This window comes from Pleuronectes platessa, chromosome 11 (assembly GCF_947347685.1).
Source record: "Pleuronectes platessa chromosome 11, fPlePla1.1, whole genome shotgun sequence".
Taxonomy (NCBI): Eukaryota; Metazoa; Chordata; class Actinopteri; order Pleuronectiformes; family Pleuronectidae; genus Pleuronectes; species Pleuronectes platessa.
In genome coordinates, this window is record NC_070636.1 from 12,626,714 (window position 1) to 12,650,321 (window position 23,608).

General features: G+C 42.9%; 1 protein-coding gene across 1 annotated transcript; it reads right to left on the minus strand.

Annotated features, from left to right (window-relative positions):
- Positions 1-3,367: 3,367 nt before the first annotated feature.
- On the minus strand, positions 3,368-22,978 carry clic4 (chloride intracellular channel 4). The gene is made up of 6 exons (XM_053434712.1): positions 22,518-22,978; positions 9,826-9,935; positions 7,454-7,579; positions 6,485-6,591; positions 5,245-5,426; positions 3,368-4,208 (listed from the first exon to the last, which is right to left on the minus strand). Exons 1-6 carry the CDS (start codon positions 22,584-22,586, stop codon positions 4,044-4,046), a joined length of 759 nt encoding a protein of 252 aa, XP_053290687.1. The 5' UTR covers positions 22,587-22,978; the 3' UTR covers positions 3,368-4,043.
- Positions 22,979-23,608: the final 630 nt, after the last annotated feature.

A 23,608-nucleotide genomic window follows, 5' to 3' on the forward strand; every position in this document is an offset into this window, starting at 1 on the left:
GTTAGAGCTAACTTTGGAAAACTGTTATAACTTCACCCTGAGGCCAAGAAAGAACTTTCAAGTTTCACTGTAAAGGAGTTGAGATAAAAGTTTGGATAACGTGTTCATTTTATAAGGAGTCGGGCTTCTTATGTAATGGAGCCTCTTGGAGTGAGTCATGATAAACCTGGTGATGTCACATAATCTGTCAATTTAAAGTTGAAGGGGTGCTTACTCCAATTGGGAACTTATTATAAATTGAGCATTTATCTTAAAAGATGAAGATAAAAAAAGTTGAGAGCTAAAGACAACTCAACCTTCTCTAAACTAGAATTATTGCCATGTATCCAGATTCTAATCAGTTCATCTTGGAGTCCAAGTGAATGTTTGTAATAAATGTGAAGAGATTCCATGTATGTGCTCCTCAGATGTTGCATTCAACAACATTTTTGCAGATTTTGCAAGGCCGCAGTGAGTGTGTCATATAAGGTGCGCTGCATATCGAAGTGCTGTAAAATGGGTGTACAGTGCCTTGCATAAGTATTCACCCCCCTTGGACTTTTTCCCCATTATGTACTGTTACTAACTGGAATTCAAATAGACTTAAATAAACTTTTTCCCGTTTGATCAACAAAACATGCATAGTACTTTGGAGGTGCAAAATACATTTTATTGTGACACAAACAATAATGAGAACAAAAAAGTTGACATCTGTTGGGTGCATAAGTATTCACCCCCCTGTGTCAATACTTGGTAGAACCCCCTTTCGCTGCAATTACAGCTGCAAGTCTTTTGGGGTATGTCTCTACCAGCTTTGCACATCTAGAGATGGAAAGGTTTGTCCATTCTTCTTGGCAAAAAAGATGAAGCTCAGTCAGATTGGATGGAGACCGTCTGTGAACCGCAATCTTCAAGTCTTGCCATAGATTCTCTATTGGATTGAGGTCTGGGCTTTGACTGGGCCATTTTAAGACATTAACATTCTTTAATCCAAACCATTCCTTTGTAGCTCTGGCTGTATGTTTAGGGTCATTGTCCTGCTGGAAGATGAACCTCCGCCCCAGTCTCAAGTCTTTTGCAGACTGCATCAGGTTTTCTTCAAGGATTTCCCTGTATTTGGCTCCATCCATCTTTCCCTCTATTCTGACCAGTTTCCCTGTACCTGCTGAAGAGAAGCATCCCCACAGCATGATGCTACCACCACCATGTTTCACTGTTGGGATGGTGTGCCCAGGGTGATGGGCAGTGTTGGGTTTTCGCCACACATAGCGTTTTGCATTGAGGCCAAAAAGTTCAATTTTGGTCTCATCTGACCAGAGCACCTTCTTCCACATGTTTGCTGTGTCTCCCACATGGCTTCTGGCAAACTCCAAACGGGATTTTTTATGGATCCCTTTCAACAATGGCTTTCTTCTTGCCACTCTTCCATAAAGGCCAGATTTGTGGAGTAGACGACTAATAGTTGTCCTGTGGACAGATTCTCCCACCTCAGCTGTGGATCTCGGCAACTCCTCCAGAGTAACCATGGGCCTCCTGGTTGCTTCTCTGATTAATTTTCTCCTTGTCCGAGTCTTCAGTTTGGGTGGACGGCCTCCTCTTGGTAGGTTTGCGGTTGTGCCATATTCTTTCCATTTTCTTATGATGGATTTGATGGTGCTCAGAGAGATGTTCAAAGCTCTGGATATTTTTTTATAACCTAACCCTGCTTCATATTTCTCCACAACTTTATCCCTGACCTGTTTGGTGAGCTCCTTGGTCTTCATGATGCTGTTTGTTCAGTAATGATCTCCAACAAACTCTGAGTCCGTCACAGAACAGGTGTATTTATACTGAGATTAAATTGCAGACAGGTGGACCCTATTTACTAATTATGTGACTTGCAAATGTGACTTGTGAATGCAATTGGTCGCACCAGATCTTTGTTAGGGGTTTCACAGTAAAGGGGGTGAATACATATGCACTCAACACTTTTCAGATTTTTATTTGTAAATAATTGTGAAATCCATGTAATATTTCCCCCCACTTCCAAATAATGCACCATTTTGTGTTGGTCCATTACATAAACTCACGATGAAATAAATTTTAATCTGTGGTTATACCATGACAAAATGTAGAAAAGTCCAAAGGGGGTGAATACTTATGCAAGGCACTGTATGTCACTTGTACTGTGAAGCGCTTTTTGTGGTTCATAAGTCTGGAAAAGCGCTAAACAAAAATGCATCTGCGAGGAAAAAAATTTAGGAAATTCCCTCAAGGTGTGGAGATATCGTGTTCACAAGAATGAGAGAAGGACGGAAAGACAACACAAAAATACAATGCCTCTGGCCAACTGGCTGTGAGAGACATTTAAATGAAAAGATGTGTTCACAATAACACTAGACAGAGTGCCAATAAGAAGTTTATTTCAATTCAGTCAATATTGTTAAAAAAAAAAAAGCCATGACATAGCTCGGATGTTTTGTCTTCGTACAACTTCAAAACACACGTTGTAATGAAATGTTCTCTGAAAGAAAGAAAAAAAAACCTCCCTGCAAAACATCGGCAGAGAGAAAACGAGTAAGGCAAAGAGGAGATGGGTTAGTCTGGAATTAAAAAATCCAAGCAGGTGACGTTTTCCATCAAAGTCCCGATGACGTGTATAAAATGTACACGTGGAAATCTGAGCAATCAAAACAAAAATTATTTACACATCTTTTTCTTTTTCTCTCTATCAAATTTGTTTCATAACAAAAACATGGCAAACGGGAGAAAGCAAAAGAACAAACATGTTTTGCTTTTTTTCCGCACTAGAGCACTTTTGGAGCTACTGTATGATAACGTACATTTACTACCTGAAGAGATCGATCTACATACTGAAGAGAAAGTGAAAGTCAATCAAATACACAGTATGTCATTGCTACCCTCTCCTTGATTTGTTTTGCTTTTTAAATCATAAATATCTTTAGTGTTGCCTTTCCTGGCACCTGGCCACACATTAGCGTTCTTCACTCTGGTGAAACAGACAGAGAGAGAGAGGGATTGTGGTTTCTTCCTTCTTTTGACTTCTAGTTTTTCTAGCTGTCATTCTATCCACAGTGAGACAGGAATAATGTGCCCGTTTTTGGTCTGCAATGTGTGATACACTCACTTACTGTAGCGGTAAAGGTATGCTAGCGTCACTTTCTATGGCAATGTGGTGATAATAAAAAAAAAAGGCCAGGCTGGACTATCTATACACCTTTGAACAAGTCTGTAAGCTACATAGTTTATATTTTTTTAAACCTCAGGTTGTATTTTTCCTGAGTTGCTTCTGCAGCTGTTACAGGAAACTTCCTACAATTCTACTGAGCCGAGCTACAAGACATTTGCCCATTTGAGGCAATAAGGAAATCAGAGCATGAAAACCAGGTAGCTTTACCTGTGCTTACAATTATTTATTTTGAAACAAGCTCAACAATAAAATAAAGCATCTCTTCCTTGATATGTCAACCACTCAGGTTTGGATTCCCTTCAACTTAAACCTGTCAAATACTTGAGCAACAAAAACAAAAAAAAAAGCTTCAACACTGTTTACAACGCCTCTTAATAAGCCAAAAGAAAGGAAACAAAAATAAACAGCTTCTCAGTGTTTCATTCTTATACCAAACCTAGAAAAAGAGCATCTTCAATATTAAACAAACAGAAAAACAAACAACGGCTTGTGAACTTTCCCCATCAACACAGAGAGAAGGTCAGCTTGAAGGTCACTTATCAGGGAGTGTGTGTGATGAGGCTCCCGACATCGATAAGCACTCATACACATCTGGGCTGCTCTCTTCCGGTGGAAAACATTGGAACAACTCTGACCTTTGCAGTACCGAATAAAGAGATCATCAAAATCTGAGGGGAAGGCAGAGAGGCGGAGCGACAGAGATGAAGGGTTCATAAATTCGCTATGAATGAAGAAGAGAAGGAAAAGAAGTCCAGAGTTCGTTTTTTTTTCTTTCCCGTGAATGAGCACATCAGTCCCGGTGCAGGGGAGTGTGAAGAGGATGGTGGTTACTGGGCTTTGGAGGGAGGGAAGGAGGAGGGCAGGACACACAGGCTCATTTCACCAGCCTCTTGGCTACGTCTCCGTAGGCAATCTCGATCTCCTTGTCGCTGGGGCAGGTGTTGGTGAACTCCTCGCGGGTGTAGGCGATGTTCAGATACTTCCAGATGGCCGTCATCTCTTTGGGAATGTCGAAGCCTCTGTACTTCTGGGCCACCACCTGCAGGGAAAGTAAGGTGTCATAAGCCTTGAATGGAATAAAGTAATATTGAACCATAAAGCTCACAAATTAAACTACGTACTCTTTTGTTTGTTTTTTTACTCAGGTGTGTATTCAGTTCATTTCATACAATGTGATAAATCCTTTTATTTCTTTTCATTAGTTTGGAGCTCATTTAAAATCCAAAAATAATCTGTCAAATAATTGCACTTTTTACCAACAAAAACCTGCTTTGAAAATTTGTGTAAACAGCAAATTGTTCTCTATACTTTACTCTTTTTTTTACTAATGTTTACCCTTGCTTCCCTAGAAATAACTTATTATTTTAAAAACTACAACTAATGTAGGATTATTTGTATTAATTCATGAAAAATGATACCATAATTTACATTATAAAGCTGTAGAAATAAGTTTGAAAAGACTAATGACTGTAATAATAACAGCTGCTAACTGCAACTTTCAAATCTCCAACAGTTTCGGTTAAACATTTTACCTTTGAGATGTTTGAACAATCAGTTTAAACAAGAGAATTAAATATATTTGCGTTAATTTGAAGGTTACCAATTTAATTGTTGACGTCACTTATCGCAAAGAACCTAATAATTCAAAAGTTCAAAAATATTTTCATTAAAAACAAAATTCCAAACCTGCTAAACTAAAACTCTTTAGATTTTGGATGATAAAGAGGAAAAAGATGACAACATTTTTTATTTTTCTGATAATGTAAATAATTTCCTTACATTGTGTTGCGGGAGATAACTGGCAGATTAATTAATAATGGGAATCACCATTAGCACAGATTGGTAGCAGCATCATCATTTTTTTTACCTATAAGTGTATCTCGGGTTCATTGTGAGAATAGCAGAGATTTCACCAAACTAATCTGTTTGACGGGTACATGGGTGTTTTCGCTTATTCTGGCTCATTAGATCTAAAGGTGGGTGGAGCTACACTGAGACAATTATTCACCAAGTGTAAAACAACACACATTCTTTTAAGATCCTGATTATACAGTTAAAAGTGTGTCCTCCCTCACCTTCACTATGTGCAGCTTTGGCAGCAGGTTGCAGTCGGCCAGAGTCATTTCATCGCCGTCCAAGAACTTGCGGCTGGAGACCTTGATGTCCTCGATGCTGTTGTGGTCGATCTCATCGGGCAGTGGTGATCGGAGGTACTCATCCAGCTTCTGCAGCATCTTCATTACCCCGCGCTCCAGAGCTGCACCACAAAAGATGTTAAGATATTATTTAAAAACAACAATAAACTAATTTGAATCTAATTATATGTTCAGGATGAGCAGATCATCGACTTCTGTCAGCGTTGGCTTTTCCTGAGGCATCTTCCCCAGCTGCTTCAGCTATTTGCTGAGCAACCACATGGGGGCAGCATTTCACCACATATTTGACATGAAGAGACATGGCTGTAACATCAGCAACTGTTCGAGCTGACCCAACCCATTACAACAGCTGTGGAATACAAGAGCACTGTTATAAATACAAACTCTGAGAAGCTTGTTCCTGACCACACAGTTGCATTGGTCTGATTAGACAGATTTTCTGCTTTATCTTATCTATCCATCTATAAATTGATCATTAATACTTTACTCTGCTGTTGAAAAATATGAAATGAATGTAACTCTGTGCTCGATTCAGTTGTCCACAGGCAGACGGGACCTGTTGCTTTATCACTGAAACATGAGATTCGGCCTCCAACTGTTGACATAGCGTTGTCTTTCACATCCAGCTGCTCGTGGTTCAATATTTTCTCAGGGTGGAGAACAGCCAATGACAACATGATAACAAATCTTGGTGGTTTGTGAAGATTATTCACATCTTTCGCAGGAAGTTATTTCACAAATGGTTTCACGCAGGATTCTCAAAGTCAATAGTGTACATATTTTTCTTATTGTTCCAATAATCTCATCTGTAATTTCATGGTACAGCTTTTCTCTTTGACAGCAGGGTGTGTAAATCAAGAACTGGAGAGATGAGATTGTTAAGAGGTTGCTATGGTCCGTTCTCAGGACAGCTGCTCTGTTGTTTTCTGGAAAGCTCCGCCAGGTGAGAGAGAGAGCGTGAGGACAGGAGGAGGAAGCAGAACAAAGGCTTTGTGTTACTGAGTGAGGCTCTAATCCACCAATCAGGGCAGGGCTACCAATGTCACCTAGCAACCAATAACTCCGTGAACAATGGGAAGGTTCCTGGATCCACTCTCTTTACTCTACGTGTGTGTGTGTATGTGTGTTTGTGTGTCACAAACAGATGTAGGCAACTTACCCTCATTTGCATCTGGCTTTGAGTTCTTGATGTAAGCTGAAAACTTGGCAAAGATGTCCATACCAGCTGTGTTCGACTCAGGGTGTCTTGCACTAAGCTTGATGTACCTTCATACAAACACACGTTCAGTACAAGTAAACATAAAAGTCAACAAATATGAAGAATATGAGGTTACTGTGCATTATTGTCATTCTTTGTTTAGTCAATAACAGCAGTGCAATTTACTTTTTAAATCAATCCCACGCACATCGAACCTACTGTAAATATTCACCAAATCCCTAAATGTGGATTAATCCACTTCTGAAAATAGTCCACAACCAATTCAAGTTGTGTGCACCAATCATACTATAAATAAATAAAAACTATAATAAGACTTCAAAATCCTTTAACAAAGCTCTGAAAGGTTGGACTAAATGTATTTCTGATCTACTGCTACGTTAAGAGGGCCCCCCCCCCCGATCGTCTGTGATGAGTCTGTCCTCAGAGTCAATACTGAACATGGAGACAGGGAAATACTTATCTTATCTATATCGATTCCAATTTATCATATCTGCCTGAGCAAGTACTTTCCTGTTTGCAACTGGCTTTTAATAAATCATATGACGACAACTTTCTTACACGGCACTGTTACTTTCACTATTCTCTACATACATTTTTTTTATTATCATATGTTGTTTTACAAATTATATAAACCGTTATATTTTGTTTAAAATACTTTGAATAGCCTTGTTGGTGATGTACTGAACAAATTATATTGCCTTGTCCATGTCTTCAGGAGGAAGAAAAGGCCTTGGGCTGAAAGCTACAGAGGAAACTAACAAAGTATGATGACATAGACAAATTGTTGTTGTTTGTTTTGGTCTTCTCATCTCGTTTGTTGATAAGCTACCGCTCACAGGACAGAACTGCACTGTGTGTTTGGAATATAGGTGTGGCAGGCTGTTTACACAGGGATGAGAAAGCACTCACTTGGGTGGACAGAGGACATCCTCCAGGAACTCCTCAATCTTGTTGATGTCCGTTTTGACCTCGCCGTTGTAGGTGATGAAGGGCGGGTGTGTGCCGGGGGCCAGATTCTGGAGGTCTGCTGGCTTCCTGGATGACAGATAATGGGGCATCGTCAGTGGACTGAAGCTAGCAGAATCAAGCACGGCGTGTAAACAACAAAAAAATCTCCTTAAAAACTGACAGAGTTTGTGATAAAAGGTTGTAAATGAAACAAGATTCATAATTGGTTGAATTTATTCTGGTGTAAATACATGAGAACATTATGTATTTATTCAATTTTGATGGTTCAAGTAACAGAGTTGCTCTGTGACAGCCTGCTGCACTTCAAACAACTTTTCTTGACCGAATCAGCCCTCCTCTTTATCCATTTACAGCTGCTATGTCTTCAACCGTGCATGTGTGGGTTTGTCTGTCTCCACGAGTGTGATTGTGTGTCCCTTTCTCTCTCTGCAGCCTTCGAACCAGCACATTTTGTACCAGATGTCTCTGGCAGGCAGATGACACTGACACACAAAAACTAAAATGAGCATGTGTTGAGTAGAGTGGTGTGAACACAAATCCACAGAACCCAGATGCTTATAAAGACAACATAACACGTCAGATGGGTGTGCGCCAGCTGACAGTGTGAATCCTTTGTTGTTCTCTTATAATTAGCCACAAAATCGAGGTCTGTGTTGTGGCAGTGGGTATAAATGTGGGCGTGTTTTGGGACAGGCCATCTGAGGGCAAAACAAGAAAAGGGAAATGACTTCATGTCTATGGCATGTGAAAGGGGAAGTGGCTCCCCTCACCCTCTGATATCACTGAGGAGTGGGTAAGAATCTTCCTCGAGGCTTTCATCACAGAGACAAATATTAATACGACTGCCCTGAGCCAACAGAAGACAAACTCGGGAGATACAAAAAATATCTCAGTTCAGGGACATGAAGTGTGACATTCACTTCCTTCTGCAGGTGTGACAACAAGAAGTGTCCTTCATTTCAAACACGCCAATTAAAAGAGTCATAAATACAGCAAACACACGCCTCCTTATGCAACACTCGTTTTATGTTGACTAAAGACTGAAAAAGCTGAACAACATGTTCACCTTCTTTAGTCTTTATGGGGAAACAAAAAGCTGTTTTTTGCCTCTAGAGGGGAATAAAAACAAAGTAGTTAAGTTTTCCCCTTAGCTGAACAAAGGCTTGTTTGAGGCGCAAGGGGTAAACTGACACTGCTAAGTGGGCGGACATCCCCCATTGCCTTGAACAGGATATCAGCACACTCTGTTTCGTGTCACACAGCCACAGGTAAAATAGATGCAAATGTGTCCAAACCTTTGCTCTCATCTTGAGCATGCACTAACACTAAACTAATAAATAAGCATATTAGCACTGCTTTCCTCCATTTAGTTGTATAAAGAGGGCACATTTGTCTTGGACATCATTTGTTTATTTTTAGCATGCAGTGATCTACATGTGTCACAGGAGGAGCCTCTGGTATAAAATGTCAGAAATATTGATTCTCTGAGTCAAACATACATGAGGAAGAAAAACCATAGAAACCAGACATCCATCTGACCAACAGCCTTGGCTGAACATAATCTGGAACTCGCCCGTCCTGGCTTAGCATGTGGAAAAACATTGAGGAGACCATTTAGATGAATCACACAGACAGAACATGGTGGGGTTCATTTTAATGAACTTTGTTGGGGCTGGAATCCACATATGAAAGCACGTTCCCCAGCAGCTGGGAGGAAAAATGCAGAGGATCACAGGGTTTTCTGATTCCAGGCATGAAAAATAACATGTTGCCGACCAAAATCTAGGCAGGAAGCGAGCAGAGCGAAGAACCTCAAATAGCCCCTCCAGAGTCTGTGTGTTTGTTTTCTCTGACTCTCTCCATCCTGGGAAAGGGTCATGGGAAAACCAAATAAGTAGCCGGGAAGCCGAGGAGCCGAGTGTGTCGAGCGGTGGGGTGCGATCAAAGTGTTACGGAGCTGTTGAGCCTTCCATGGAAATGCCCAAAAAATGGGTATGAGGCTATCATACAGAGTAAACTCTAATTTATTCTGCCTCTACGTATGAAATGACATATGTTTACAAATGATATAACCTCAATTTCCCCACATATTTCCATGGATCAATTACTTCACTACTACAGATTTTAAGCAAAACATCCACTGGACGGCAGCACAGAGTTGAGGGGTTGTGACAACAACAAATATGGCAACCACCTAACAAAGGCATAGTGCAGACAGATGGCTCTGTACGTTTCTGTATACGTATCTTATGTTGGGCATAAATGAACAAGAGGAATAAGATAAGACCAGGAGGAAGAGGGACAAGACTCACCTCTTGAGATCTACTGTGGTGACATTGAAGACGACTCCTTTCAGCCACAGGATCATGAAGAGCCTCTGGGAGAAGGGGCAGTTCCCGATGCTCTCTCCATCACTTCCCGCCTTAAATAAATAGAAACTATCGTTAGAATAGGAGATCAATGTCATAGGTATCATTCTGAAGAATCAGCGAGTACACAAACCAAGACGTACTGGGTTTAATGATTACACACATAAAAACACTAGGCAATAGACAAAGATCTTAAAAAACATCTGTAACAAGTTTCGACTGATAGCACTTGGCTCATAACTTGGGCTGAAACTGAAGAAAGGGTCCTGATTATCTGTGGTGAAAATCACATCTCTGTTGCACAACCTTTATGGCCCTGGGGGCGTTTTACTGCCTTCACCCAGAGGAGGGCCCATTTCAGACAATCACTCTTTCATACACATCAAGGGCGGCCCCTGAAAACACTTTAGTAGAAGGGAAAAGACTATATGAGGACCATCCTCTTGTCTCAGCTGCTCCGGCAGACTTCCCCTCCATTAATCTGCCAAACTGATGTCTAATAAGAGTAAGAGGAACCTTCTGGAGTGGCGGAGTGACTAAGATGGCCTCTTGTTTCCTTTTTTGCTTGACTGCACAAAGACAAGAAAGAGTGCCGGTGGTGGTGGGACTGAGAGCCATGGGAGCGGCGTGTGCCCTCCTGATTTATGACCAAAGCCATAAGCAACAGACAGGACTCAGATTTGAGATGAGATTTCATTTTAGCATTAAAATCAGAATTGTAACTGAATTATTTTTTGGATGGCTGAAATTCTGACAGGATCAGAGCAGCAATAGCAGTGATTTATATTGCCCTTTCACACACACACACACACAAAGCAATAATCAGAAAATCTATGGGAGGATGCTGCAAACTGCGATATCTCCGTCTCATCTCACCATCCATCCACCTCTTCTGACATGCACTCTAGCCCTTCTCCATTTCTCCTCATTAGCACTTCTATTCTCATGTCACAGCCATGTAGGGAGGGAGCGTAAAAAGGGACAAATATGGTTTGGCTTCTACATCAGAGGGCAGAAAAAGCATTTCATTTGATTAACTTAGCTTTGCCCAGTATCTAAATGAGATCTGCCATGCTGACTGGCAGAGTTATTCTCCCTTCCAAGACGTCCTATTCAATTTTCAGTTAAACCGCATACTGGTAAAATTGAGGGCCATCACTTTGACACTGAAATCAGATATTGTTCTCATTTGCTCCCAGAGTAAAATCTTTTTCCTTTCACTTCTTAAATACCACAACCAGAGCCTTTACTGAAGATTGGTGTAGAGTTACGTCGCTCTGCGGATAACAAGCCTGTGTAGGTATGTCATTCTCCAGGCATGGCAAGACTAGAAAGAATGCACCGTATTCATCTATTCACAAGGACATGCTTGGAGGTCATTCAAGTATCCGCGCTGAGGAATGCACCTCTTCATTCAGCATGATACTGTAGCAGAGCCTTGGTGGGACACCACTGAATATGGCTTCTTTCTCTGCGTCCGTGTGTCGTCAATCATTTCAATTCTCACCAGAATATTTCCTGCTATTTTACAACTGCAGAGGTGCAAGTGTATGTGTAATGCAAAGGACGAACACAAATAAACTGTGTTTTTGCAAATTATTAACAAACACTGTTTTCAGAGATCATCTTGACGGAGTGTGACGTCTGGACACAGCATGTAGGAGGCAGTGTTTTTGCTCTCAGATCTCATCTTTCCAAGTTCATGTCTTTGTTTTTGTATTTGGTACATGACCCCTCTTTTTCCTCCCCAGCTATATGTATTGTTACAGTTTCATGTCTGTTGCATGTTAGAAATTCCATGAGCAAACCCACTCCCTTGCTGCAAATCTTCTGGAACTTTCCCTGCTGTATTCTCACATGGGCTCACCTTTACTAGGGTGCTGGCAGGAGAAGGACCGGAAAGTGTCCGGCGCAACTGGTTTGTGTCCTCACAAACAGCCTCTCCAGAAAATTTGAGTAACATATCCCGACATCAGTGCATGTCTGTAAGCAGCTAAATTTGCCGACAGATTTACAAAGATAAGACAAACACACCAGTTTGGGCTTAACAACTATGAATGAAGAATATTTGTTTCCTATTTGAAACGCAGGTTCTGAACTGTCCTCAACAGCAGAGTTGTTTTGGAGCATTGAGTCAGTCTGGCCGCTCCTTACTAGTGCGGACAGGCCGGCTGCTGTTGTCCCCTGTGTGACACCCAGTGGGATGGCTCTCTTTGATCTGCCTGCTTGCTCCCATTGTACGGCGGCTGTCCACTCCCGCCGCCTCTTCCCCCCCCTCTGAATTCAATATCTGAAAAGCATGGATTAGATCACTGCCTTTGTTCGGCAAATGAAAGTCCTCTTTCACTTTACATGATTCAATTCCAATATAAAGCTTTGGCCGTGAAGTGTTTGGGGGGTATCATGGTTCACGGCCGTCACCACACTAACACTAGTATTAGCTGATCCTTAGGAGACCAGGGACACATCAATGGGATGATTACTCGATTTTCCCCAAAGCGCTGCTCCCAGTGAGAACCATTCAGTTCTGGATCGAGGGTGGCAATGCAGCACAGCAACTGTTCCCATGGCAATGGCCAGACACATATGACATGGAGAGTAGAGCACACAGCGTTAAGGGGATTACCAGTTCACAGGTAAACCGTCTGGAGTGAGCCCTCTTTTCAGATAGAAAATTCAAACCACATGATGCAATTATACTTTTAAATCAAAATATATTTACGGAACATGAACAGAAGGAGCTGCTTTGAAGCCGTTATGCATGTTCTGTGTCTCAAGTGTCCAAGAAGAAGAAGAAGAAGGCCACAGCATTTGACACTTTTCTATTCTCTCTCAGTCCTGCAAGGCTCCGACCCTCCGGAGTCTGCAGCAGAGCAGACTGCAGCACTCTGCAGAAGACACTGAGAGCCGGGATGCAGCAAGAGAGACAGAGATATTACAGGAAATAGGGAGGAAATTCCAGATCATGGGTAGTGCTAACCGACATGAGGGAGAATAAGCAATAATAGATGCTTTAAGTGAAAGGTAGACGGAAGACAGCAAGCTTCGGTGGCTCTTTACTCTTTGGCATGCGTCTTTCTTCTTCCCTTTCCCCCCCTTTATCCCTGTCCCCTTTTCCTGGGCCCCTCTGTGGCGTCAGCCGAGGGGGTTGGGCATTTGGAGGAGGAGAGACAAACTATTCCAGAAATGTTCTGTTACTCCCGCGAAAGAGGGAGCTTTGTTTAGTTTAAGTGATAATGCCTGTGGGGCCTGCATTTCCGCTGCCACCATCATATAAACTGCTGTGTTGTTAAGGAAGAGCTGCCCTACATTTTAGGTGAACCAAAATTGAGTAACACCAAAAGAATGACCTCAGCTGATGAATGAAAATTAGAAACTAGATTTTTATTCGAGGCTTATGGTCTAAACCCAAGTTGAAGAAGGTGAGGACACCCCTGAAAACATTGGTCTCCTCTACCCGACTAACACTTTCCACAGAGCAACTATTATAGCGTAACATTCAGAAAAAGGGCTTCTGGAGAAAATCCTATACACAACCAACACAAAGCAGTTTTTGTTTGTAGAGTTTTGGGAAAGTCGCCAGTTAGCAAGTGCTAAAAAAAACACCCCTATGAAAAACACACAGGCCAGGCAAGAAATTGTTTCAAACAGGCCCTTTTAAGGAAAAGCACATTAGTTGAAAGAGATGAGCTTTTTCCAAGACGTGAACCAGTGATCGGTTCCAAATACAAGCAGCACTCCCAGGAACACAGAGCGGCGCCCTGTGTGGAGCCTGCTGTTCTACCACCTGTCTGGCAAAATGACTCACATCTTGGAGACACATTGAGATTCATAAGCTGTGAACTCTGGAAAATGTGTGGATAATGGGATGCAAAGAGTTTATCTTTCCCTAATAGAGAGCTAAGCAGGAGATTATCCAGTCAGTGTTCAGGGTGGCGCAGCTTTCAGGAGCCAGGAGAACAAAACTTATTGCTGAGATTTCTTGTTTTTGTTTTAGAGCAGCCCTCATCAACAACAGCTCTTGAATCTCATTGCCTTTCCAAGCCAACATCTTTGTTGTAAAGTTGACGTGTATGCCCCCTTTTTTTTCTTTTTTTTTCAATTTTGCGTCTGTTGCGAGATGTCATCAAAATGCCCACACTCAGTGAATCCTCCAGATAATCTCCTGCAGTATTCTCTCATGGGTTCACTTCGACATTATCCACAGTTTTTACTAGGAGGATGGCAGGAAAAACTCCGGAGAAAGTCCAGAACCGTCCTCACAGCAGCGGCAATGAAATGTCCCCCCTGATGTTGAACTGCTACAGCAACATCTGGCCCAAGCTGACAACTGCTAACTGACTCGTATGTTTTATTTAGGCTCAATGGATGGGGCGTGAGTCAACAGACACTTGCTTATTTAATACCAAACAAACAGCTGCCCAGCGGCGGCTGTTAATCGGGCTCAAGTCGGATGTTATCTCGGAGGCAGTGCAGAGGACAGCGTGGCCCCACAGCAACACAATAAGCCTCAGTCAGACAGGGGCACAGTCTTCTCTTTGAAACACACAATATGTTCCGTAACATGGTGAGATCACTCCTCTTATCACTTCCTCTGACTTAAGAGTAATAAGGATGATGCAAGGCCATAACTAGTATGGCCATGTATGCACTTTAAGGTATGTGCACTTTGAAAAAAGTCACAAGTCCCATAACTCAAGAGCTGTTAAACTCAACTACTCTTCCTCTTTTATTCTTCCACTTCTCCCTCTGACACTTCTACTCATCTGATGTGAGATCACAGTCACGGCAGCCGGCCGTCAGGGACAATGGATGCTGTTCATCCAAGGAACGGTCCTCCCAGTCTCTGCTCATGGCTTAATTTTAGTAACATGGACGGGCTGTGCCTTCCCCTCCCCGGCACAGTTCATATTCTAAATTAGGTGGGCTGCTCAGCAATTTCCAGCCACACTTTGACCGAATAAGGAATTGACTGACGATGCAACGAGCGTTCCTCCTCCTGCTCCGACACACAGCAGGAATGTCTGTTTGAGAGTGGGCAGCCCTAGCAACGTCATGGCAACGCCTCGCCCCGTTAGCTGGACGAGAAAAAAACGCTGGGCTGAGGTTAGAGCTGTGACTACACTGAGGAGCTGGACCGAAATCTGTCTGTCTCAGACAGGATTATCTTGCTAAACTGAGCCAGGTTGGGGGAATAAAGTAAATTAGGTCCCTGACATCTACACCCTGTGTCATACATCCAATTCCAAAAGGGGGTCAGAGGTCAGGACCAGCAGCAGAGATTAAGGGCAAGTCAGCGGGGTAGGTTCTTGCAAATACAGAGGTTAAAAACACAGGTAATTTGCATGAACTACAGACTGTTTAAAGTCACATTTTTTTAAGAGTTCACATAACCACTGCAGACTGCTGAATGGAGTTTTGGCTCTGATCTAGGGCTTAAAACTGTGACTTCCGAAACTTGTCGGTGACTGGATAATCTGGATAATATATTTTAGTGCTAGGCTTAAATTAAGTACTAGATTGAGTATTTAAAGTCAAGTGTCTATTATTTACAGAATTTACATGCCTTAAGAAACAAGTATTCATGATATCAGGCTTAAGAAAATCCACCAGGATACAGAAGTTGGAGTAAAGCACTGAAACAGAACTTGACTAATCCATTCATGAAATAAATAATTGGAAACGTGATCGCTGGAAAAACATTCAAAGCAAAAAATTCAACCAATCCTCTACTTGCAGCTTCACTATGTTTTTCAATAGATCAACTGAAAAAAGGGTGTGAGACCTTTAAGTTTATCAAATCATCGATGGAAACTCCGGCTTAATCAGTTTAAACATGTGGTACAGGCCGATTTTGTTGAAGTTTGCCCTCATGTCTGAATGGCTAGGGCTGGAGGGGGGGGTGGTGATGAGAGCCGAGTCCTGAGAGAGATGAGTGTACAGAGGAGTCAGACTCTGCAGGAACATGGAAACACCATCACATCCTTGGTGTGGCTCTGACTCAGGCTGACATCACTCAGTGGAAACCTCAGGGCCAGTCAGACACAGGGCTACTGTGCTTGAGGCCCAAGCACATGAGTGCCGTCTTAAGCACCATCGGTTATGTGGAAAAGGGTCTAAAAAAAGGTTTGCTGCATATCCATGCTATGGCAACGATGTAAGTCAAGCCAGTGATGTTAGAACCACTGTATTTGACCTCCCTGTATAAGACAAACTGAGTTACACACAGGATGAGTGTCTGTTGATGAGTAAAACGGATCCGACATGATGGAAAAATAAACAGACAGCCGTGTAGGAGATCAGCGTGAAACATCAGTCATCCTTGCTTTGTTGTTTCAAGGGTCTCACACAAGCAACAAGCAGCAGACTGAAGTCAGCCCCAACTCATTGTAGACCAAAGACTGAAGACTAGGTTATACAATCCCACACATAAAACCCACTTTTGTCTTTGGCTACGTTCACCCTAATCTTTTAAATTATTTAAAACAACTTCTGTTCAGACCAGTTTTTTAGCTCCAATTTACGAAATAATGTCCGTCCACATTAACACACCTGAGGGCACACATTCAACTGGTCATGTACATTCCAGTGTAAACAAGGGGCAGATTGTCAATTTGCATTTGGTTGACGAAAATACGCCAAATGAGTGATAGGCGATAAGGAAGACCAGGGATATATTTGCATTGACAGAGGACAAAGTGGGACTGTTAGAGACACACATGGGTGTCTGCTTCATCTTTTAAAAGTCTTTGCTTCCACCAATCCAGACTACAACGCAATCGTGCACACAATTGTGTGCTCTGACTATGAAATAGTAAAAATAAGACTTTTAAAAATGAATGTCCCTGCACAGGGCTGCAACACTTTGATTTAAGCCCAGATAAATTCCGTAGCCATTTCCTCCGGATAAATGTCTTGAATGGCAGCTGTGAACCACCCTTGGGCACAAACACAGTGCCAGCATGCCAGTATCACACATGCCAGCAAAGCCTGCACCACAGCCACCAAGCACTGGCCTCATCTGGAATTCTGAGCAGACGGTTTTTCTTGTCTCTCGCAACTCACTGGTTGAGTTCACTCTGACCCACTGAGTTGTCTTTCAGTAACAATCTTTTTTTCACATTGGGAAAATCAAACAAGCAAAGCAGTTGAGGAACAGCTCACGTGCAAACCTGGAAGTCATTTCACCAATAATCATAGAGTGAAATGATTAATATTAGCGGTTTGTGTAGTAGTGCTGACTGGAATTGTAACATTAACTATTAAAGAGCTCCATAAGTCGTATCCTCTCAGGGTTGTAATGACAAATTGGATTTGGGCTACCTGCCACTGTGCCTTGATGGAGGGAGAAACCAACCAAGAATCTTCCCCCTGTCACCCTATCCTCCAGGAAGAGGTACTGCACTTTGGGTTACATTTATGTCAGTTGGCTCTGCCATGAAGAACGTTGCACGTGAAACACAAGCAGTCTGGATCATGTTAAGACTGGATGAGTTACATGTGTAGTGAGCAGGACGGATTCCTCTTATTTACAGGGGTCTCACGCACACACACCTCTTCTTACAGTGAAGATGATGTTATAGAGAGGCAGACGTGGAGTCAGAGGATTGTGTTTCCTCCCCTGACCCTGCAAGTTAAAGCTGCTGCAGTGACCCGTGCTGTCGTATTCGCTAACAAGTGAAACACACCAATCCATGAACTGGCAAGTGCCTGTTGGTATTCAATCCTCAATGTCTCAGATCTGTGTTCTTCGGGGTTGACCTCACTTCCTGTCTTTGAGCTTGTAGGATAAATTAGTTGTAGGCTTCCTGGTCTCCCAGCACAGATGAGACCAGCTCTTGCTCTAATAGACTGAATTAAGCTTTTCCTCTGGATGCATCGGCACAACATGATATAATAGAGGAGACAGTAAATTAGGCACAACTAGGTTCATGTCCACAAGTGCAGCGATGAGCCAGCCTATAATTTTTTAGACATGAACATGAATTATCTTCCATAAAAAAGGCAAAGAGTAATTGCACAGCACCTCCTGGAATTGGTGTAATAACACACTGCCAGACCGATTAGGCCGGTTTCCAGAGAGTCCGTCAATCTCATCGTTACAAAGAAGAAAAGGTGACAGGCAGGGGGGCTGCAAAAAGCAAAAACACAGTAACAGCACAGCACAGCACTCTACAACAGCAGCAGGCAATTCATTCTTGTCCCCTATCTCATGATTCTGACTGCACACTGCTGTACATGGGGAAAATAAACTGTTCTATTGATTTTACTATGAAAAAAGAAGCAGCACTCATTTCAGTGGCCAGGATTAGAAACAAGAGACAGAAAGGCTTTGTTACTTATATGGCAAAGGATGTTATATTTCCAATCCAGTTTTGTCTTTTTGCAGGTTTGTGTAGACAAGTGAAATAATTTTTGCAAAACTTGGTGGAAGGGTGGTCAAGGAAAAAGTCATTAACTTTTAGATCAGATTTGATACATTTTCATTCTTTAATCTGGCAAAATATGGCTTCTTGAAAAACATTTGTGAATTTCTCAAAAAATTAAAGATCTCTATGAAAGACTGAAGCATGTAGAGAGTGCTAATATCTATAAACAGAAGCAATTTGGTGAGAATCCAGATCTCAATACAAGTATGCAAGTGGCCATTTATCCTTGGCAGAGGTATAGACTCTCAGATTGCCCTTCTAGTTATAGCTGAAAAGGGCCGTGCAAACAGTACAAATATTCTCTCTGTAATCCAAGCCGGTTTAAGACTCAGAATTATTACCATCATCCAGCAAAGGTTGCCTATAGTTTACTGTGCACTAGTAAAACAAAAATGTAACACTTGGCCTTGCATGCCATTTTATGCAACTGCATTTAGCAAAGTTACTGCTGAAAAAGCTCATTGTGTTTCCATAAAAACAGGAGATCACGAGGAGTAACTCTGATTGTCACATGGTGTAACTGACAGAACAATAAGACATGAGCAGCTCTTAACTGGGCCTTTTCAGTAAACCTCAGCAGAACAGACTCCTCGTGGCTGATATGTATTGATCATTAACCACTGCATAACCTCCGCCAAAGATGTCATGTTGTGGCCCTCGTCTGTTAGTTTATTTATTGATTGGTTCATTTGTTTGTCAGCAATGGATTGGCCAAGAAATAACTTTAGGTGCGGATCCGGATCAGTAGGCGAATCCAGGATTTTATTTACTTCTCAAGTATTGTGGGATAGCATATTGTTTTTTTATTAATTTACATGAGAATAGTTCACGGATTTTGATTAAAAAAACCTAATATTTAGGGGATTGATATCCATGTGTGTGCACAATATGGTGCAGCTCGACAGAATTTAAGGGGACTTTTGGGCTTTGGCAGAGATATGCCCTCTACTCAGTGCCATTGTTGTTTCTAATGTGCATTGAAAAATAAGGTAAATCTGAGTAAACAGTGCAGTGTGTGTGGACTACTAATTGCTTCCACCGAGGGGGCTCACATTATTCATTCTGATCATCGTCGTGACAGAAGTGCTGTTTAAATAAGACCGACCCTACTATTCCTATGGGACTGTCCTGAGGGACAAACGCAGATGGGCTCTTCTGCCGGCCAGACTTAAAAGCACTTCTCAAAAACGTTCACTGGCTGTGCAATCCCTGCTGGCAAAAACATCGAGGTTCGGAAGCAACAAAAGGCTTTGCAGGCCACAGCATGACCTGAGCAGCAGCCAAGAGACGCATTCACAAACAGATAAAGCCAAGCTGTTTCTCGTAACACATGCATATTCAGTTCACTGCCATACGGTCAGATGATGGTGGAAATGACAGCTTTCTTTGCACATGCCCACTTCTTTGTGTAATGGGAAGGCGCCAAAAACAACAACAACAATGGCAGCTATATACTGTTTTTCTTCATTTGGTTAGCGATGCTAGGTCTTATTACCCCCACTGGCCCTGCATGCCTGATTTTGCGTTTGTAGTCGTTTTTGTGATCATGTCTGGATGAGATCTTTTTTCTTTTTTTAAAAAGGTCAGGTTGAGAGAATATACGTTCAAACATCTATCAGTGGTGCAGACAAGGTCTTATGTTGACAAGAATTATACACATTTCTCACTTAACACAAGACAACAAGCTAAGTTGAGTCAGAACAGCTTTCAAGAAAAATCACATGAATCAGGATGTGCTATGATCAATGCAGTGATCAGGGACCTTGGTTTAGAAGAGATTTCAAAGTGCATCTTACATTATGATGTTTCAACAAAATAATAAACAGCGATGGTTTTATCCTTTTTACGCTTCATGTCAGAGTTGTTTGTCTCACAATTGTCACAGTCAAATCAGAGTTATGGTTTCATATTGCCAAATTAACAATATGATGTTTGGAAGTGCCAAGTAAAACAGAGGGGGTGCTCTGATGAGAGATTCACACCAGCTCTCCAACACTGATCACTGCTCGTGTGTAAAACAATATCTAATCTGCTGTCGTGTGACGTGGTCATGGGTCGGCCCTCCATTAAACAGTCATTATATTGTGCTCATTTGCAACGAGGCGCAATAAACAGTGGCCATTCCGCGCTTCACCTCACCGCCCACACAGACGAAGACTATGTAAAGCGTTCCCATAGCAGTGCGACAACTGTTGCTGTAAACACAGCGGATAGAAAAGTGCAAAATCATCAGAGTGTCTCTAAACTGCGTCTGTCAGCTTCTGTTGGTAGGTAAACATGGTCGTCGCTGACCAATCAATACAGACGGACAGTGAGGCAGCTCATGCACTCAGGAGTATAATTAGTCTACTTGATATGTGGCATTGCCCTAACAGATCTGACACTGCTGAGCCAGGAGAGCACACACACAGTTCCTTATCAGCTGTTCCCACAGGCCCGTGCCTATAGCAACCTGCATGCCTGCCATTGTCTCCCATGGCCGTGTTTTACACTGAACAGTAAGAACAACGGCATCAATAATAGATGTGGACATGTCAGACGACGATGTCAGATGTGCCCAACACAGAGACGTGCTGGAGGGATAGAAGCGACCAGGCCAGCATGGCACCAACGCAGACACATCGAGAAAACACACAATGGAAGAAACTGCTGTACCCAGCGAGCTTTGCAGTCCAAAGAGGGAGGGTCTGGGGGGGGGGGGGGGGGGTGTCCAGGCCTGGACACATATGTCCAGGCCTGGGGATGATGTAACCACTCCTGACGGCTGTGAAATACACTTCTAGAAGTTATTCTGAGAAGTTTGTTCCCCTCGCCCTCACAAAACAAAGAATCTCTTCAACAGAGTCAAACAGAACAATACAAGTAAAGTGGGAGCAATACAAGTAAAGTGCAGGATCTCTGTTTGAATCACCAGAACTCAAACTACCGAAGCTCAAGACCACAAATTCAAATGTCCAAAGACGCATCCCAAGATATACAACAACAGTGGCCAGGTTACAAATGCATGATCAGATTCAAGTCATACTGGAATGGCACTCAGCAGAGGGCACACCTCCCCAAGTCCCTTCACCAGATCTGAGGTTTTTAAATTGCATTGTCATCAAAACGTCTCTCGGGGTGCTAGCAGCCACCATCACTTGTAGGTGTTTCAGGTCAGAGAGACCCCACTGCAGCACCACCACACGCACACTCCCCTCAGCCATGCAGAACCTCCCACCCCTCCCCCTGCTGGCCCCCTATTCTCCCCCTTTTCTCTCCTCTGCCATTTTCCCGCCCGGCAAGGCATCAGGCTGAAGAAAAGAAATTCACAAGCCTCCTTCACCACCAGCACAAACCATCATCATCCTCATGGCTGTCATCACTGGGGCAGAGACAATCTGATGCACGGGTATAGATGTAGGGTAGGCAGAGGTGTTCATAGTGTGATGATGATCCCTGGTGTGTCTATAGATACCAATGGGATGGATTCCCCAAAGACAGCACAATGCTGTGATAAATATCAGCCAATGTAAGGAATCCCTGTTGACACATGCCGGCAACATGCACGGACAATAGGCCCCAAGTCTTTGTCTTGAAGGTAATCTGTCTCCCTCAAGGTCATCACCACACCAGTCCATCCCTCAGAGATCTTTGCTGCCACACTGAGTTATGACCCAAACACCAAACATGCACTCAAATGACCATCAATGAATGGACGTTTGCACCCCCACCGTAATCCATGTTGCATCATTCCATTAAGAGCCATAACACTACATTTGCAGCAGAGGATCTAGTGTCATGTGGCTGTATGGGCTGCTGAGGAGGACCACTACCGGGCTTTTGTTAACCAGTTAGCGGCCAGCTTTTCGCATGAAGGAGGGATGGGAGACGGAGAAGAAGGAGGAGGCTGCGTCCGCCCTGCGGGTGACACTGCAGGCTCCACACGGCCACGATGGCAGAGAAGGTTCCACAATCTAGAACCTGGTTTTCTCACTGACATCACAGCACATCTGCTCACAGCGTTTCATTTAAATATCAGACCCACTCTGTGGTTGAGTGGAGAGCTAGCGCCCCGCTAGCTCAAGTAGCTTTCAGCCAAACGAACCCCTTGTTTGTAGGGAGAACAGAACAAGCGCGTATCCCCGGTGTCCAAAGCAGAAATAAAGCGGTTACATTCAAAGTTTAACGAGGTTCGGTGAGAAATAGAAACTTCTCCTGCGCTCTTACCTTCACGAAGAGCTCGATAACGGGCTCGTTGTCCGCCTTCACTCCGTTCTGCGGCACCGACAGAGACATCGTGGATGCTGCTTCTTTTGAAACTTTAGCTGACACAGAAGAGCTTTTCCTTCGCTACCACGCCCGACTCAGCTCGGTCCACTTCTTCTCCAGCTCCCCTCCTCTCTCTCTCTCTCTCTCTCTCTCTCTGTCTCTCTCGCTTCTTTCTGTCTTTCCTCTCCGCACTGAAGCCCCCTGAGGCGCCTTTTCTCTTCCCTCGTGGAGGAGCCGGTGTCGGACGCCCGGGAGTGTCGTTAGCAGAGCGGGATGCGGAGGCAGAGTGTGTCCGTTATACAGCGCTAATGTGGAAACGTGCAGCTACCACAGGGGCATGGCGGGGAGGCCGGGGAGGAGGCTCTGTGTGCGGGGCTGACTGAGAGGAACTGTGGCTGGAAAAAGAAGGGACGGGAATATTTAAAGCCGTGATGTCATCCGCAGCGCAAACACAGAAGAATGTGGGAGTGGGAGGGTGTGAGGAGGGAGAGACTGGCTGCAGTGCTGGGAGGAGGGTGAGGAGGAGGACGCCGGGCCAGGGAGCCACTCAGCGGCTGCACTGAAGCAGTGCTCCGGGTGTCTCCTCTGGAAGTCCTGGGACATGTTTGTTCAGATATTGGGTTATCAAATTATATATTAATAATTATCTAAATATAATGTTCATTAATATAAACACAATACATAATGGAATCTTCCTCTGATTTGTAAAATGGTTTTTTGTTTATCAGTGTTTAAACCTCAACCTTCTCTCAGGAGGAAAAATTATTTCTAATAGACATGTTATCAGTATTAATTTCGGCTGATTAGAACTGATCAATAAACAATATCATATAATCGCAATATAATGTTCATCAATATAAATTCAATATATATTGATAATGCATTGTGCAAGCACAGTGAGGTATAACACAATTGATCTGCATCAGGTTTGTAAAATCTTTTGTAAGTGTGTCTCTGCTCAAAGTTTCAAAACACAACCTCAAGCATTAATCCTTCTTTAAAACTAAAATAAATAATGTGACACTTATATTGACTGATACAAAGGGTTT

Coding starts and splice junctions, on each gene's coding strand:
- clic4 (XM_053434712.1), bottom strand. CDS start 22,586: ATGTCTCTGTCGGTGCCGCAGAACGGAGTGAAGGCGGACAACGAGCCC. Junction 9,936..22,517: donor TTATCGAGCTCTTCGTGAAG/GTAAGAGCGCAG, acceptor TATTTATTTAAG/GCGGGAAGTGATGGAGAGAG. Junction 6,592..7,453: donor GATGTCCTCTGTCCACCCAA/GTGAGTGCTTTC, acceptor GTTTGTATGAAG/GTACATCAAGCTTAGTGCAA.